At 41.8% G+C, this 17,764-nt stretch overlaps 1 protein-coding gene across 1 annotated transcript in view; it reads left to right on the forward strand.

The window, feature by feature from the left end:
• The first annotated feature begins 4,041 nt into the window (after nucleotides 1–4,041).
• NECAB1 (N-terminal EF-hand calcium binding protein 1) overlaps nucleotides 4,042–17,764 on the forward strand; it is a 56,851-nt gene continuing 43,128 nt past the window's right edge. The window contains exons 1-2 of the mRNA XM_010006421.1: nucleotides 4,042–4,083; nucleotides 8,230–8,254. Of these exons, the coding sequence (XP_010004723.1) occupies nucleotides 4,042–4,083; nucleotides 8,230–8,254 (67 nt within the window). The remainder of the gene's footprint in view (nucleotides 4,084–8,229; nucleotides 8,255–17,764) is intronic.

The following is a 17,764-nucleotide window of genomic DNA, read 5'->3' on the forward strand; positions in this document are numbered from 1 at the left end:
CACACCCCAACAAGCACTTGAATAAATTAACCAGGCTCCTAAAATTACTCTATAGTCAATGGCTTCCTCAGAGCCAGTAGAGACTAGGACCCTTAAGATTGGGCTTAACCCTTTTATGGAGCCTCACTCCCTTTATCAGCTGTATGGAAAACTGTCCTTCGAGGTTTGACAAATAATTAGTGACCAAAGCTTTGCAATACAAATAACCTTATGTTTCCCATTCTAAGGGGGGAAAAGAGCTGGGGTGTATGGACTGCTCAGGACCACTCCTCATATCTGAGTCTGGCAGGTACTGTGAGCTGGACCTCTTTGAGTTTGAATTAAAAATGAAATTACTTGTAGCTGCAGACTAACAACAGCAGTTTCCTTCAACATTTTCTCTAAGAATGTTGCAAATACAAAGAATTAAAGTGCTTCTCTTTTACTGTGCTGTTGTGTTGTTATGCTTCTGAGTCTGTCATGTTTTGATCTTTTCCTTTGATCCTTTTCTTGGATCTTTTAAGTAAATATCTGACTTAGCCATCCAGCCACACAGCAAGCTTTTTCTCAACATGAGCCCTAGTCTCTGCTGGATGCCCCATTACAGTAATTTTTATTACACTGCTTCCTTCCAAAAGGCTCCTGTGGGGCTGGTAATAAAAAGAATGCGCATAGGAGAGTCTGTGTAGTATATTGATTATCATCACATTTCCTATGCATTTCACATGTCCCTGAAAAGCTGTCCTAAAATCTACCAAATTGTCTGCATCTACATGAAAGACTGTGCAAAAAAAAGTGTTACATCTTGCAGGGAACAACTGATATTCCATGTACAGTGATGTGCATACAGTTTATATCTGTTAATATCTTTAGTGACATTTTTCTATCACAGAAGTGTTGTGTCCTCTGTGGACGTAAAGGGGACCAGCAGAGAGAGACTGCTGGTCAAAAGCCTGTGTCAGATGCCAGGAAATCCCAGGCTTTGCATTTTCCCTCTGGCAGGGAAAAGTCTGTCAAAGGCACCAAACTACTAAGAAAAATTAGACTTTGGAATCTACATGAAAACTGGATTGAATCAGTAGGTCTTCAGTGGTTTTTACAAAATATTCATAGGAAGAGCATGTAAATAAACAAAAAGAACAAAATAATGGTTTAGTGTAAGCTGTGTGGTTTCCTCCTGCAGAGGCTCTTACCAACACAGACCAGAGGGACCACAGGGAAAGGGAGGGGGGAGGAAGGACATGGGGGTGGAGTCAGGTCTTACCCCAGGCGGGATCAGGATGAGGGTAAAGTGAGCTCCTGGAGCTGGGGACTTTGAGGTGGTTTTCATTTGATGATGTAGCCACACACTCCCTTTATAGGTGGTTGACCCAACATTTTTTCCAGGAACATCATCACTCCTTTTGGGATTTAGTACATCTATCCTTGCTGTCACTGGCACAGATAGTGTATGGAAGGAGACTCACTTTTCCATCCTCACAATCCCATTCATGGAAATACAGATCTGTGAAGATACTGGCTTCTCAATGTGATCACATTAGTCCATGTGCAAGACACAAGGTGATGGAAAAGAAAGATGGCCTCTAGCATCCTCTGTTACTGCCCATATAACAAGCTGTGGCCACACACATACTAACTCTGAAAGGTCTCTGTTATTCCAGCTTGAATCTAGAAAAGTCATGAAGGATCTGTTGCAGGGGCTGGCCCTTGAGTACTCAAACTGGAGGATGTTTTGGGGTTTGCCTGCAGAGCATCAAATGAAACTACATGTTTTAAGATCTGAGGACATCTTATTATGCTAACTCAGATCTTTTGATAGGTATCAATCCACTCTTGGAGCACAAAATGGACCATAAAGCAGATCCATTGCCTTAGCCCAGGACTTTTGCCCTAGAACTTTTGCCTACAGAGCCATCGGGTACTCAAGTGTGCAAGCTGTTCTGCTGGGAAGGTTATATTTTGGTAGAAGCATTATATAGTGTTTTTCCTGTCATTTAAAGGTGACACACATAGGTAACCATCATGGAATGATGTAGAAACTTGATTAGACAGCTAAGCAGCTTGCTTTTCCCAGTTAAAAGGAAGCTTTGCTGTATGTCTGCATCAATGACTCTTGTTGCACAGCCCACTGCACAGTAAGTGTAAGGTAGCTGTTGCTGGCAGGTTTCATTTGTTTGCTTTTCCCAGATAAAAGGTCAAAATCATTAAATACTGGCTGATCACTTAATTTCACATGAGTGAAGATGCTGGTGCAGTGGGATGGTTTCTAAATAAAAGTTTAATGATGTGACACATGGCAAGAAAAAGAGCAAGCACTTTAAGGTTTTGTCCCCATCCACACAGGGAACAACTTCATTCCTTGTAATAGATTAAGGGCAGCACAGGTCTGGGGCTGCAGAAGCGAGTGCATGAATCACTGAGTGCTGACCTCTGCTAACCTCACTTGGGTATGTCACAAAACCATCATCCTCCCATTACGGCAGCAAATACCATTCATGTACTCCCACATCACAGGGCACCAAGGGGTTCAGTTCCTGTCTGCTCAACCTCACAGCCTCTTGCTCAGAGACAGAGGGAAATCACTGAATGAATAGGGAAAGTGGTAAAATTCAGAGCTTTCATCCTGCTCGTGTTGAAGTTACTTCAAACAATTTTAAACTGGTATAGAAAACTATCACCAGTAAGTTAAGCTATTCACAGATTGATTTGCTCATCCAAACCTGAAAGCTAAAATGATTACTTCAACAGTACCTTCACATTTCTATGTCACACAAAGGTGATTTTCAAATAAGTTATTTAATGATGGAAATAATGCTTCCTGCTATAATAAATGACCTATGAGTCATTTTTGCTTATGTTTTAACTTCGTCCCTAAAAATCAATGGTTTTGGTTGGAAGGGACCTTAAAGATCATCCAGTTCCAACGCCTTTGCATGGGCAGGGACATCTCCTACTAGACCAGGTTGCTCAAAGCCCCATCCAACTTGGCTTTTAACACTTCCAGGGAATTAAGCATCCGCAGCTTCTCTGGGCAACTTGTTCCAGTGTCTCACCACCCTCACACTAAATAATATCTTCCTAATATCTCATCTAAGCCTACTGTATTTTAGTTTGAAACTGTTTCCCCTTGTCCTATCACTGCATGACCCTGCCAACAGTCCCTCCCCAGCCTTCCTGTAAGCCCTTAAGCCCTTTCAGGTATGGGAAAACCACCATAAGGTCATCTCAGAGCCTTTTCTTCTCCAGGCTGAACAGCCCCAACTCTCTCAGCCTGTCTTCATAGCAGAGGTACTCCAGCCCTCTGATCATCTTTGTGGCCCTCCTCTGGACTCTGTCCAGGAGCTCCATGGCCTTCTTATGATGGGGACTCCAGAAGTGGACACAGCACTCCAGGTGAGGTCTCACAAGAGCTTAGCAAACGGGGAAAGAATCACCTCCCTTGACCTGCTGGCCCAACTTCTTTTGATGCAGCCCAGGATGCAGTTGCTCTCTGGGCTGCAAGAGCACACTGGCTGGCTGATGTTGAGCTTCTCATCCACCATCACCCCCAAGTCCTTCTCCTCAGGGCTCTTCTCAATCCATTTTGTATCAGGATTTCACAATTTTTTTTTCTGACACTTTTTAGGGAAGATTCTCTAGACAAACTCAAAATATTCACCAAGAGTATTAAGACTTATCAAAGGGGGAAAAGATACTGGTTCTTTAATGAAAGGCTTTTCATTCCAATATAGTAATTAGTCAATAAAGTTAAATATCTAAATTCTTGTTGTTTTTACAGTTAACAAAAAAACAAGCCCTTCTACCATCTAAAGAATCTTTTCCTTATCTGCACTCACTCTCATAGCTCTTGAAAAAAAACCTTTGGACTTTTTTCTTCTTTTGTCTCTCTGGAAAGAAATACATTCCCACACTTCCGTAATAAAATTCAGAGTAAATAAAAGCTTCTCAGAAGTATTTACATATATATATATATATATAAAAAATTAAAAGCCTGAAGTGCTTTTCTTCATCTTTTTTAAATTATTATTATTTTTTCAAGCCGTCTTGACGTCTGCAGGCCGGATGGCGGCGGAGCCGGGCGCGGGGCTGCGCATCTTCCGCGATGTAAGTACGCGGCGCTCCTGACATGAACCCCTTCCCTCCAGCAAAGGCAGCGATTGCGAGAGGGTGGGGGGTATCGTGTTTTTCCCTTTTCTCCTCACACCCCCCTCCCCGGCTTTTTGTTCTATTAATTTATTTTATTATTTTTGTTCTTCGTGATTTCCTTCCTGGGGTGAAAGATGGTGAAGCTCAGCAAGTCTTACCCATCCTCTCTCCCCTTCCCACTTCCCTTTTCCTTTTAATTTTTTTATGTTTCTAACTTTTAAAATGCTAATAAGGGGAATGAGTTTGCTTTTGATGGTGTGCATGTCATGAGGAGAGAAGGTTAGCAGCTGGGGGGGGGTATGAGAGGAGCTAGATGAAAACACTGCCACTTTTTGAAATATGTTGCTTGGATTTGTATTGTTTTATTGTTTTCTGGGCTTTTCACTGAAGAGTTTCTCACCCTTCGACAGATTTTTACCCAAACTGCAGCCTCCCTCCCATCCGGTAATGGGAGACCAGAAGCTGATGGACTTGAGGTGTAACCCTGAGCAGCCTCAGCCCCTTGAGGGGAAGTCCAGTGAGGTGCCCTCCTGTGTACCTGGCCATCCAACCCTTCAAGGGTGCTGTGCTCAACCATCACTGAGGGCTCAGCATCTCACAAGATGCAACTGTAGTGTTTTGTCTAAACCTGCCTGGTCCAAGGCAAGTCCTAGATAAAAGGCAAACTCCTACCTAAAGATCTCCAAAGTAGCCCCTAGACTCCATGAGACCTACAGATCTTCAGACCAACTCTACTACAAACTCTGATCTACTTCAGACCAACCCTTATACCATGGTTAGTCCACAATATCAGCTGGAAGTGGCATGTTCTGTACTAAAAGACCAGATGTGTAGGTGTTTTCTGTAACAAGCCTCCATTAACCTCCCCAAACTTTTTCCTGAATTATTTCAAGCCACCCCCAATGAAAACCATGTCTGCTCATCAAGATGCCTACAGGAAAGCTGGAGGGAGGCTTTTTACAAGAACACGTAGTGATAGGACAAGGGCTAATGGTTTTGAACTGGAGAAGGTGATAGATGTAGATTAGCTATTAAGAAGTTCTTTACTGAGAGGGCAGTGAGACACCAGCACAAGTTGCCCAGGGAGGTTGTGGATGCCCCCTCCCTGGAAGTGTTCAGGGCCAGGTTGGATGGGGTTTGGAGCAACCTGGTCCAATGGGAGGTGTCTCTGCCCATACAAGGGGGTTGGAACTAGATGACCTTTAAGGTCCCTTCTAACCCAAACCATTCTATTATTCTATGATTTTCTGATTGCTCTTGGCTACATGAGAAGTCATTTGAATTAAACTCTTTGTTGACCCTTAGCCTTTCCATTCAAGTGTATAAAGAAAAACACAGTTGTTTGGTCGTATGAATACCTCTTATAAGAAAAATAGGAGAATTACAGGCATGCAACTTAAGGACAGAAGAGAAATCCCAGGTCGCCAGAAAAGAGATAGGAGGCATTCAAATGAAGCCAGCTCCCCAGTTTAACTCGGCACACTGGGTTAGGAAACTGCAGATGGTCGGAGTATTTGATAAACTGAAAGCTTTACATATAACTTACCATTAAAAATTTCAAATCAAAATTATTTGTTGAAATTTCAGCAATTTCTTAAATCCTATGTTCCTATTTATAGAAAAGTAGGTGGCATTCATAAAACTCGTGAAGAGGAAGGAGGGGGACTCCTGCTGTACTTATGCTCTTATATCTGGAGGAAAACCTGAAATTCAAACCCATTTGCTGCCTTCCCCAAAGCAGGGACTGTACCCTGGGGACCCTTCCTCCTGTGAGAGTACACTCATGTCATAGGTATTAGGGGGGTGTGCAGCACTGTGATTATCCCTTAGGGAAGTATACCCACCTGTAAAAACACTGAACTGTAAATTAGACCAGGCAGCAAGAGACTGGCTGTAAGGACACAGAAAGGGCAGGTGCTGAGGCCTCAGGCCCATGGGGAACTGGGCAGAGACCTTCTCCCTGCATTTGTGTCATAGTCCCCATGAAGTGTCTAAAGAATTATAACATCTCTATAAAGGTTGTGTTTTGGTTGGTTTTTGTTGTCGGTGGTGGTGTTTTTTTAATTAATTAATCCAAAATTGAAATAATAATTATTAAAATAGTAATTAATTAAAATTCATTTTAAAAGAAGAAAGGAAAAAGGCTTGTTTTTCAGGTAACACAAAAAGGAAAAAAGGCTGCTTGCCAGTGAGGTAGGAGAAAGAATAACAGTTCCCCAAAAAACTCCAGCCAGACCTGCCAGGAATCTAGGGCTGTATTTTGCCTGTTAAGGATTGTAGAAAAAGTTATTATTTTATTCTAACAATGCTATTGATGATTTTTCCTTTGCTCTGCATTTAGTCTTTCCACTCTCTTTAGGGGACAATTTCCAGTTTAAGAGTAAAAATTTAAAACACCTAAACAGTCCAAACCCCATGCTGAAAATTGGTTTCAAATATATTATTTATTTGGGTATGCAGGGAGGGAAGATGTCATCTTACTATGTTTATTTCATAATTTTTGTGATGTAAACTTACTCCTATTAGAAGTTCAGATTTAGAGACCATAAGTTAAGTCCTGGATGTGGGTGACAATTTTATTAGTTCCCCACCAACCCCTCCCAGCAAAATACAGTCAGGAAGACGCTCCAACAGAGCTTGGCAGCTTGGCATCTTGGTTCTTGGGTTTCTTATTTGGTCTCACTCTAGGAGCAGAGCAGTTACAGCAGGTGCTGGTGAAGCTGCTGAAATACTACTGTCAGTTTATCAAACTGGAGAATATTTCCATTGCCTTCATCTCTCAAAAATGCATGTGCCCATTTTGAAACTCTTTGTTTTCCTAATATTCATAGCATTAGAGAAACTATATTCAGAAGATTTGTCTTCTTCTGTTGTCTAAATTTGCTAGTATAGTTGCCTGGAAGACTCCATTGGTGCTCCAGCTGAAGAAGTGATGGGGACTATATCTGGAAATGTAGCAGAGTGACACTGGATGGCAATTGTGCTTCTCTGAAGTGTCACATGGTGACCCATGCCACAGCTAAACCACCTCATGCAGAGATCAGGGAGCAAAGAAGCTGGAAGGGATGCCCTCTGTGGCTTCTGCTGCCTGGCCCTGACGTCCTGATCTCCAAGGGATGTGTGGTGGTACCTGTGGTGAGACTCCAAGAGGGACAGGCGGACATATCACCATATCACTGGCTGTAAGACAGGACCAGTGCAGGTTATACAGCCCTGGATGGGTTAGTGCTGTGTCCCCCTGCTGACCTGCTGCTAGGTCTGGAAGGCTCTGTCACCGCTTCTTGTGGGATACACCCCTCCAGATCCTCTTCTCAGACTTTCCATGAGGAGTTACAAAATCTCACCTACATATTTAAATAGGTTCTCCAGCAGCTGCCATTTTCAGCAGAGAGAAAAGGCAGGCCTGCACACCGGGTGGGTAACCTGGGGTTGCATATGGGTTGCACAATGAAAGCATCACAGCAAAGGATCTAGAGCAGGCACCTGTGCTAGATCCTGTGCTGCCCTGGCCTTCCCAGCTCATAGACCTCTATCCTTTCCCTCTCCCCTTTCTTCTTCTGGTTTCTACTCTTTCTCAGAGCAATCTTCAGATTTACTCCCACACATCTAATCTCACTGCCTTCGATACCCAGTCTGATCCCTTCATGCCACCTGGCTGCTCTCCTGACTTACCCCTTGCTTCCTCCACCCACACAAACCTCGAGTCTTTCTCACTTTCTGTGATGCTCGGTGCATCCTCCCAGGTGTCATCCTTGCTCTGCTTTTTTAGACCACTTCTCCCAGTGCTGAATCTAGTATCATGGTAGCCATATAGTTATCAGGTTTTATGTCTGATCATCATCATTATAAGCCATACACAAACTAGAAAATAAAGCTGGTTCTTATTATGGTCTTGGTTTTCTGTGCACAGAGCACAGGAGCAGTTAAAGAAAGCAATACTGTGAGGCAAGCATGGAGACACACTAAGGGCTTTTCAATTTTATGCAGACTTGTGAAAATATTGTGTAGATCTCAAACTATAAATGCTCACTAAATACAGCATTGTGTGCTATTAACCCATACGTAAGAAAGTGATTCTCTTCTCTTTCTCTTTTTTTTGTGTAGATCTTAAGAAGAGCAGACAAGAACGGTAAGGCCAGTCATGTGTCTTCCCCCTTCCTCTCTTTGGAAAAAAAAAAATAATCCATTATTGATTCAGCATTTTAAGTCATGCTTGAAACATTCTAACAGGAAAACCAGCCATCCCTCGTGTTGTTTTGTGTTTTCTACAGGTAATGTATTTTTTGTGCACTGGTCTTCCCCATGGGTTCTTTAAGGGCAGATCTTGTGCTTTCACTATTTGGCATGTGTATTTGAGTTGCACTTTAGGTGAATGTGGCTTTTCTCTTAGTGACATTGTGTTCACAAGAAGTTTTGAAATACTTGTTAGTAGCTCCATCTTACTACTTTTTAAAAACACCATATGCTACATCCAGCAATCAGACTTGTTTCCTGCATTTTGCAGTTACCTGTTTGTTTTGCATGTCAGTAGGCAGAATAAAGCCTTGAATTCTACTTGCATATTTATAGCACAAAAGTAGTGAGTTTTTTATTATGTTCCTAACCAAAAGTTTTGCCCTCATTCTTTTCTTCCACATATATTTCTTCCCTTACTTCAGTAAGTTGGAGCATAGTAATGTAACATTTCACAAATGCTCCGGTTTTGGCCACAGCTGGGGAAAGACCTTCCTATAAGGACCACAAGTGTAGCCACCAGGTTTTTTCACTACTCTCTATAGTCGTGGTCTTGAACCTGAGTTTAATGCCTTTTTGCATCTCAGAGTCACAGCACAGTTTTGAGCAACTTACATTGTCATTTTTGTGCCATGACCTCTAACAGATAAATGAAGCCACTACTATATCCCTGCATCACGAAGTGTGAGATTCAGTGTGCTTGAGGCTAAGAAGAGCTTCTGTAGCTCTGAAGTTGCCAAAATAGTATTTATACATAATGCAGACAATCAGAGTTAGGTCTTAGAGGACAAGAAGGAAACATAAACTCATCATTATTTAGCACTGTAATACCAAAGTACAGGAAGAAGGGAGAGGAGACTTCTTGCAGAGGCACGGGCCAGGCTTTGGTCTTTTCCTGAAAGCTCTTGATGGATTTAACACTGACAAGCAATTCCCACTCAATCCTCAGAAAACAAATATTGTGCAAGCTTGTTAAAGTGTACTGTCAGGTATCTGAATGCCAAGGGATACCATTGAGAAAATCAGAATAATTTTCAAGGAGGAACTATTGGACAGTAAGGGCCTACCGTGCAGTTTGGTGGTATAACTGAGCCTGTTGAACAGATATTTACTGTTGCTGAGAGGGCAATCCCACCCCACAGTCCATCTTTGGCAGCTGCTTCTGCCCCAGCTTGTGTGTGGCAACTGGCACTTCCCACAAAACCATGGCAGGCTCCTTCAGAGAGCTCAGGGGCCAAAAAATCCATCTCTGAGATTTTTTTGGTAGTTTTGTGTGTTTTTTTTAAATCTCCCTAGGTCAGCTTGCCAGTTGCTTGCAAGGCCAGTGATGGTACAAGTTGAATCCCCAAGTGAGGACTGGGAGGGGGGAAAGGACCTTCAGCAGTGCCTTTCCAGCTTAGCCAGATGCCAGCCACAGCCAAGTTCTGCTGGCATCCCACACACAGTGTTTGGAATAGATGTTTACATGTCTACCCTGGAAAGTGATGAGAGTCAGACTTCATGGTGCAGAGAAGGTGTGGTCATCCCCTCAGAAGAAGGAAGAGCCCCTACATCCTCATGTCCTTGTCCTGGTTTTTGAACTCATGCTCTGTCCCAGCCCGGGTGGATCCACAGTGTTTTGGTGGTCAGGAAGTCTTCTCATCCTCATTGGAGTCACCCATAGTTTATTATTCATAGTTTGCTATTAAAATAGGGGAAACAGCCCACATGATCATTGACAAACTTGCTTATTTCAGAACAATATGAAGCCACTGTGGCCATAGAGACACTGGAGTTCATACCTAAATATGGATCCTTAACAACATATTGTTGGGAGAAAAGGGGCTAAGTCCAGTCACTTTAGCTCTATGAGTTTAAGTCCATGAACTTGAAATGGTTTCAGCTGTTATATGCTTGTGTTTGCTCAACCACCAGTTGCCTGTGGCACTTCCCATTTTGTTAACATAGCACTGCACAGGCACGTGTCACATTAATAGGGAGCAGATTTGTTTAAAGGCTGGGAAGTTAAGTACCTTCTCAGCCAGGTTATTGGATATGTGAACACTTACCTAACATGTTTGCACTGTTGTCAGCACGGATTATTAGCTTTTATTAATGGCTAGGATATTTACACTTTCAGTGCCACCTTTCTGTGCTACAGGAAACCTAGTGCTGGTTTACATAAAAAATACTACATAACTGTGACATGATCCTGTTAACCCATGCACTTTTAATAGGACTGTCGGAGCTGCTGTATTAACTCTCTAGGAGATTAAAATAGCCCCAAAAAAATTATCATCAAAAGCTTTACTAGAATCTTGCTTGACATCAAGGAAAAAATACATCCAAAAAGCATATCTAGCTGATAAACAGGTGTATTATAGGAGGTAGAGTATTATAGGGGATTATAATGTAGTACAGGAGACAGATTAATTTAGGGACTGTGGAACTTCAGGTTAGCCTTCCACAATAAAGACAAACAACTATACTTGTAAAGACAGTTAAAATAAGAGATCAAAAGAGCCAAGAAATCCCGCTGAATTGCTGTTACTCAAAAATGCTACAGAGATTTATGACAGCTGAGTTTAATTGAGAAACTCCTTAACCAAACAGCTCTACCCGTATTCAAAAGAAGTAATAAAAATGTTGTTTCTTTTGTTATGGTGGCTTCTTTTTCTGCCATCCCAGGTACATATATAATTTTGTTACCCTCCCATTTCTGGAAGTGTCAGCTATGCCCAGATTCCACAAGAGGATCAGCTTCATAAACTCTATCTGTAGTTCTTATTTCATGGCTGAGCAGCTCTGCTCTGTATGGATCAGATCCACACTCCTCCAGTAAATGAAAAGGACATGTGATTTCCTGAAAGGGAGAAAAAGGCAGAGGGAAGGAATATCACATTGCTAAGAAATATGTGGTTCATGATATTGACAAAAGCACCAGAAAACCATGAGGGAGAAAAAGCAATTTCATAAAGGTGAGATGTTGCACATTGACCTTTTTGGAAAGACATTTCACGTTTGCGCATGAAAAGGAAGTTTCGGTCAGGTTTATCCTACAATACTCTTATGCTTTTAAAGGAAGGCATGTGGGTTCGACGTGAAATTAATTTGGAAAAATTCCAGCTAAAAGGGAAAGTATTAATTTATTTCATTCCTTTTGCCATTTAAAACAAAATCAAACTCATCAAATTCCTCTCAAAAGGTAAAATCTTGTCCCTAACTTGCAGGAGGAGTAAAGACATACGGGAAACTGGAACTGCCCAATGCAGTCTTTTCTAATAAAGAAAATGTTCTGCCTCCTTCATCTCACAGGTAACAGTGGTTGCCCCACACACATTTGACTGTAGCACCTGTGTGTGCTTATCTTCCTGCTTGGCTACATGAGGTGTTTCTCTTAGCTTCTGATATGGTGAGAAAAAGATGCAGCATCCCATGAGCCTGCAGGGATTTACAATCAAATGAAACAGTATCAGGTGTTGGTAAAGGTCACCCTGAAGCATCTCCTGACCATGCAGCTTTGATATGTGCCCTGTTGGGATAGCCTCATGTTGTAATTACCTTCTGTTGGCACAGAAATGGAAATTCAAATACAGACTATATTGCAGAAATCCAATCACAAACAGTCTGTCAAAATGGAAAAGAAAAAAAGGTAATGATTTACCGAGAATGTGACACTCTATCTTGTAAAATTAACAATCTTCTTTCAGCTGAGGGAAGGTGCTTTCAACAGGGATGGTTTGTATATAGATGTGGTCATTGATATGCAAATACAACTCAGCTGTTATGAAAAACCACTGAGTATAAATTATATTACAAACACCCTTAAAGCTCCTAAGAGAAAAATATTAGAAAACACCACAGGTCAAAACTGCTATTAAAGCAGAGATTTTTAAAAAAATAATAAAAAAGAAGACTTAACCTTCAGGAGCACAGTAAACTGTGCTTCAGGCAGTCAGGAATGACTGCAACCAAATGAAGGAAAATAAAAAATTGACTAAACAAAGGGATACTAAAGCTTCAGAGGCAGCCAGACCTGAATATCAAACACCCAGCACAGACCAGCAATGAAATGTTATTAATGCCAGACCAGCACATTTATGTCTGCTTTCATTTTGTCTCTGACATTTCAAACATGCACTCACTGAAAGCTTTTGTTTCCCCTATAAAATGCAATTTTTATGATGTCACTGAACTAAAATCTGTAAAATGAAAAATACAGTCTGGTGAGACTAATCCCCTCATTCTGTCGTATGTCTTCATCCAGCACCCCCTGATGTCCATGATACAGAAAAGGAACATCCCATTTTTAAACACTGAATTCTAAAACTGAATGAATTCACACTCTATTAGCAACAGTATCTTCTCGCTAGCATAAGCAATTACACATGAAAAGTCCCCCAGTCCCTCTACAAAACGCACAACACTCCAACAGTAGCAAAATTGTTGATTGCAGTGGCCTGAGATTTCAGACCAGCTCTAAAACCATGTGAACATTAGCCCAACAAAAAACTGCAAGTCATAAATAAAAGACTATTTAAAATAAGGCAACAACAGCATCCTGTAGCTTCCACTGGTGCCAGGGACCAGAGTGTTTCACAGAGCAACCTCATTTGAGTCAACCAACAAGATTTCCACAGCATAACCAAAACCCCACAACCTGTACAATGATCAAGAGGAAATCTTACACTAGAGTCAGTTTTGCAGAAATCAAAATAAGTGCTTTCATATTCATTATTTATTGACAGCACCATTTCAGGACAAACATGGACTTTGCAAGTGAGTCTTCTACCTGCTGTGTCAGCTCGTTTGTCTCCTGGTGAGCTCTAGGAGGCTGACAGCTGCCTTGCTAGAGCAGTCCTCAGATGGTGACTTCTCAGTTGCTCTGGCTGGTAGCCCAGAGTGCTACTTCAAGCTAATCCCAGAGGACAGAGTGAATATGTCTGTGAGAGGCAGGGGAAGCACCTCAGGAAGGGCATCTCCTGAATCACCCTCAAGTGAACTGTCAGAGTTGGTGTGGAGGCTCTGAGGGTTGCCACTTGGGTGAATATATTTTTTTTTCAACCAAAACTTTAGAGTTACACCAAAGCAAGGCATGCCAAGTCCCCAGTTTCAGCATTTTTTTCTAAGCCAGTATCCCCTGATCTGTGGCCATAACATCCTGACATCTGATGAGGTTTTCAGGTAGCCCACAGACTGCCCCCAGCAGTGCTGCCCCATTGCAGCAGTGGGTGGGTCTCTCCCCTCCATGCACATGGACTGGCCAGATGTGGCACCACCTGACAGGGTGACACAGCTCTCGTGTGCCAACCCTTGAGAAGAATGGCTGTGTGCAGGAATCCCTCAGGGGAGCAGTATGCACAGAGATTCTGTGAACTGCAGCATCACTGATTTGAGCTTCCAAATCCCAAATGGATTTGTAAGGCAAAAGCCTTATAGCACAGCCTCCAAGGACTCTGGCCACACTCCTGTTTGCTTCCTGACTGTCTGGATCTGCTGCAGACACTTCCCTGGGTCCTGTTTCAGAACCCAGGCTCTGCCAGGGGTGGGATTCCCTATCCCACCTCCCTGGGTCCTTCAGGTGCTGTAGCACTGGACTCTGTACTACAGATGCCAAATTATCTTATTTCTATAAAGATAAAATGCCTACTTTTAGACCTAATCTCTCTCTCTGTTAACCTAATCCCCTTGGAACCACTTGGTTATACGTGCTCAACTTTTCCAGCATAATAGCTGGAATAGCGGCTCAAAATCATATTTTTTTTTGTTATAAAAACACTTGACATAGATCAGAGTCGATGCAAGGTTAGTGCATTTGCTCAGAATCTTTAAAGCTTCAGCTTTGTCTGTGCTTTTTCTTATGCAACCCCTTTTGCCAGGGACCTAGTGGATATTATCAGCATACTCCTTGGCACACTGAAAATTCTTATTTTGGCAATTTTACTAATTTTTGCTGTACAAGGACAGAGGACTGTGCTTATAGAGCAACAGACCCTAAATACTCTGCACTGGCATGTGCATGTTGCCAGCCTGGAGGCAAGCTGAGCACCTTCTGGTTCGGCAGGGACAGTGCCATGGGCTCAGTTTTCCGAGTCCCATCCCACTAAGGTGAACCCCAGTTCAGGCTTCATCCCAGTGGTTTTTTTTCCTCCCAGTTATCACAAGCCCTTCCATGTGGAAGATGCAGGCTTCCTGCAGGTTCACAATTGGCGATCATCTTTGGGCATGTAGACTCTAAATATATACACACCCTTGTTCATTATTTGCTTGGTATCTCACTCACTGATATAATCTTTTAACTCAAAAAGAGAGCATATGTGTGTTTCCTTCATCAGATACTGTCTGTTGAAGTCTATTGAAATATTGAAGGTGTTGTCTATTAAAGTCGTAAGATACCCAAAACGTGACCTGGAGATTTACTGGTGTTTCTGGAGAAGACTGGCTGGGGGATATCACTTGGGCCTATTTAACACATAAAATCATCTGTTCAATAGAGAGGTAAATTTTACTGAAATAAAGCTAAGAATGCCATTGTAATCCAAAGGAAGGCTCCTCTAAAACACCATGTAAACATCTTTCTTAACTTGCAAGTGTTACATGGGGAGATTGATTTTATTTTATATGTTCTTGTCTGCCAGTCATGAGTGTTTTGGCTCCAAGGAGGAAGGACTACAGTGCCTGGTTTTGAAGAAACCCTGCTTTTGAAAGATGTCAGAGAAGATAGACAAGGCTTGCAAAACAGCTTCTTTGAGATAACGTTGCCAAGGCAAATGCTGCTGAAGCCTGATTTTTCTGAAGGATGCCTGGCTTCAGAGAAATTTCTTTCATGAATCTTCCATCCCCTGTGGCTTTGCCAGCGGCAAGAAACGAAGAAGCCAGGATAGAGGTTTCTGCCCAGCTGCTCTCTAAGTGCTTAAACCAGACAGTAATTATCTGGGTGCTCCAAGGGCCGTGAGGTGTGCCCCAGAGATGCAGTGCTGCCAATATGTACTGCAACCTTTAAAATAAAAGCCATTCTTGACACTTAAAAAAAAAAAAAACACAACCCTGGCTAGGCAAACATTTATTCAGTTAAACAGCAGAAGGAGCACTTGCTAGGGTTTGGCACTTGTTAGGGTTTGGATCTGAGCTTTATCTGAGCACTGAAGGAGTGCAGTGGTGGCATGGACCACTGATGTCTCAGTCCCCAGTGGTACTAGCAAAACAATTGCACTCCTACAAAACCAGAGAAACTCCTTGGAGAATTAGAGCTTTTTATTAGTAAATGTAACTGTATAAAGTCTTCAAGTAACTGAATAGGTTCAAAACTCCCTGGGTTTTGGCAACAACAAGCTCAGCAATAAGTCGGGCAATGTCGATAACATTCAAAAAGTTATGGAGAAAAAAGAGCTCTGAAGCAAAAGGCAATGTCTGCTCTTGAATAACAAAATTTAAAGAAAATAGCTAAAGTGCCCAATCTGGCTGTTGGCAGATCATTGATTTTCAGGATTGATGTGAAGCCAACAATCCTGAAGAACAGAGATAAACAGACAGATATTTGAGGTTTTGTATCATGCCCAGACTGTTCTGTGAGTAAACTTGTAACATGTTTACCTCAGAAAAGTTGCCAAAAATCACTAGTTTCTTGAGTATGTGGATAACTTGCATGCAAATCGCCCTTCCCAGCAAAGGCTAAAGTTGCAGAGGCAGTTTGATTAAAAAATAGGTTGTATCTGTATGAGGCAGAGGAAGCCCAGCTGTGAAAAGAAGATTGTTTCAACACACTCAATATTTTATATTCCTTCTCTGCACCAGTGCCAATGGCAGGTGTATTTAGATTCTGAAGTAGGTAATCATGGCACTTCTGTAAATGAAAACTGCCTACCTTCAGCAAAGTATTGTGCCATTCTAGTTTTTAGTTCTTGTAGATCCTGACATTTTATTTTGATAGTAATGATGATTATCTCCAGCTACAATCTGTCCTTTCATATTAAACATTTCAAAGTGTTTTTGTTGAAGCAGACATTCGATTTTGAGATCTCTTGAGGATTACACATTTGAAACCATATATTCAATTTACAGAAATTATGAAGAGCAAGTAAAAGAATGAGGAAACTTCTCAGCTCCACTCTTCAAATTGGTATGCTGTAGTACAGCATGTATTTACAGGATTCAGATACTGCCTTTATAATTGAGTCTTCACCACTCTAAAATTAGGCAACAATATGTCACAGATTTTCCTGATGCTTAGGGCATCGTAGTATTAATCCTCTACTGTTGTTTAGTGCCCTGTGAGTGATTCAGTGTGTTCCTGAAGGAAGAGAAAGAACCCTGTGAACTTACATATTTAGTAATGAAGTCTTAGGCTCTGAAAATATTATCTATCCTTCATGAAATGGCTTGATCGGTTTAAATAAGTTACTCCTTGACTACTGTTTGACTGTTCCAACTTCCTCTAAGTTAAAGGTAGATCTTTTTCCTTTGGCTTTTGCTTGCTGGTTATCAATCTTGCACTTAAAACACAATCAGAAACTTTAGTCAGTGAGGAACAAATTGCCATGACTGTTTTACCAGAGTTATGGATTTGCCTTATCCTGACCCATGCACTTCTTCTGAAGTCATGCGGGTACAGCCAAGAAAGGAGGACACTTATTCTTGAGGACAGAATTTTTGGTGTTGGGTCTGGACAACTTACATGCTGGAAGATTGGAATTTACTATTATTTTCTATGCTGTCTAAGAAAATGAGCTGAGATTCTTTCCAGTGGAAGTGGTCACAAAACTGGATTCCTATCCTATGAAAGTCAAACTTCTAAAAAAAATGTATTAATTTATTTTGTTAATTCTACACCAAGCACAGAGCTTTTTGAGACTGATCTGTTTTATGAAGAAAGAGAGTATCATAATGCTGCAAATTGGTTCAGTGTCTTGTGTAGTGTCAGATAGAGAAGATAGCCAGGGTCAGATTCCTACTGTTGTTGAATCGTGCACTTGAGTCTCAGTCTCCCATGTAGGAGCCGGGGAGCTGAGAAAAGAAAGATGAGGAAAAGGAAAGGGAAATAAATACATAGCTCTAGATAGCTGCAAATACTTTCATTGACCTTTTTGCTTTTGTATTTCCATGGATTTTCTCTGTCCCCCTCAGTCCTAGGAGGTCAGCAGTTCCATGCAGAGGGGAGGACACTGTCAGGGAATGAATAGGGGAAGTGTGGGACATGGCAGGGAGAAGCCACAGTGAATGGTATGAGGGCAAAGACAGGATTGTATTAATGGCTTGCCAGGAGAGGCTTACCCAAACCAGCTGTCTTTGCTTGGAAGATGAGAAGGAGGAAGAATAACAGAGTTATCAGGCAAACTGAGAACTCTTGATACCACAGCTGATGCATCTAACATCATGTTCTTTATGTGTCTTGATCAAACATGTAACAATTCTACACTCAATCTGAAGA

This window comes from Chaetura pelagica, unplaced genomic scaffold (assembly GCF_000747805.2).
Source record: "Chaetura pelagica isolate M959 unplaced genomic scaffold, ChaPel_1.0 scaffold76, whole genome shotgun sequence".
Taxonomy (NCBI): Eukaryota; Metazoa; Chordata; class Aves; order Apodiformes; family Apodidae; genus Chaetura; species Chaetura pelagica.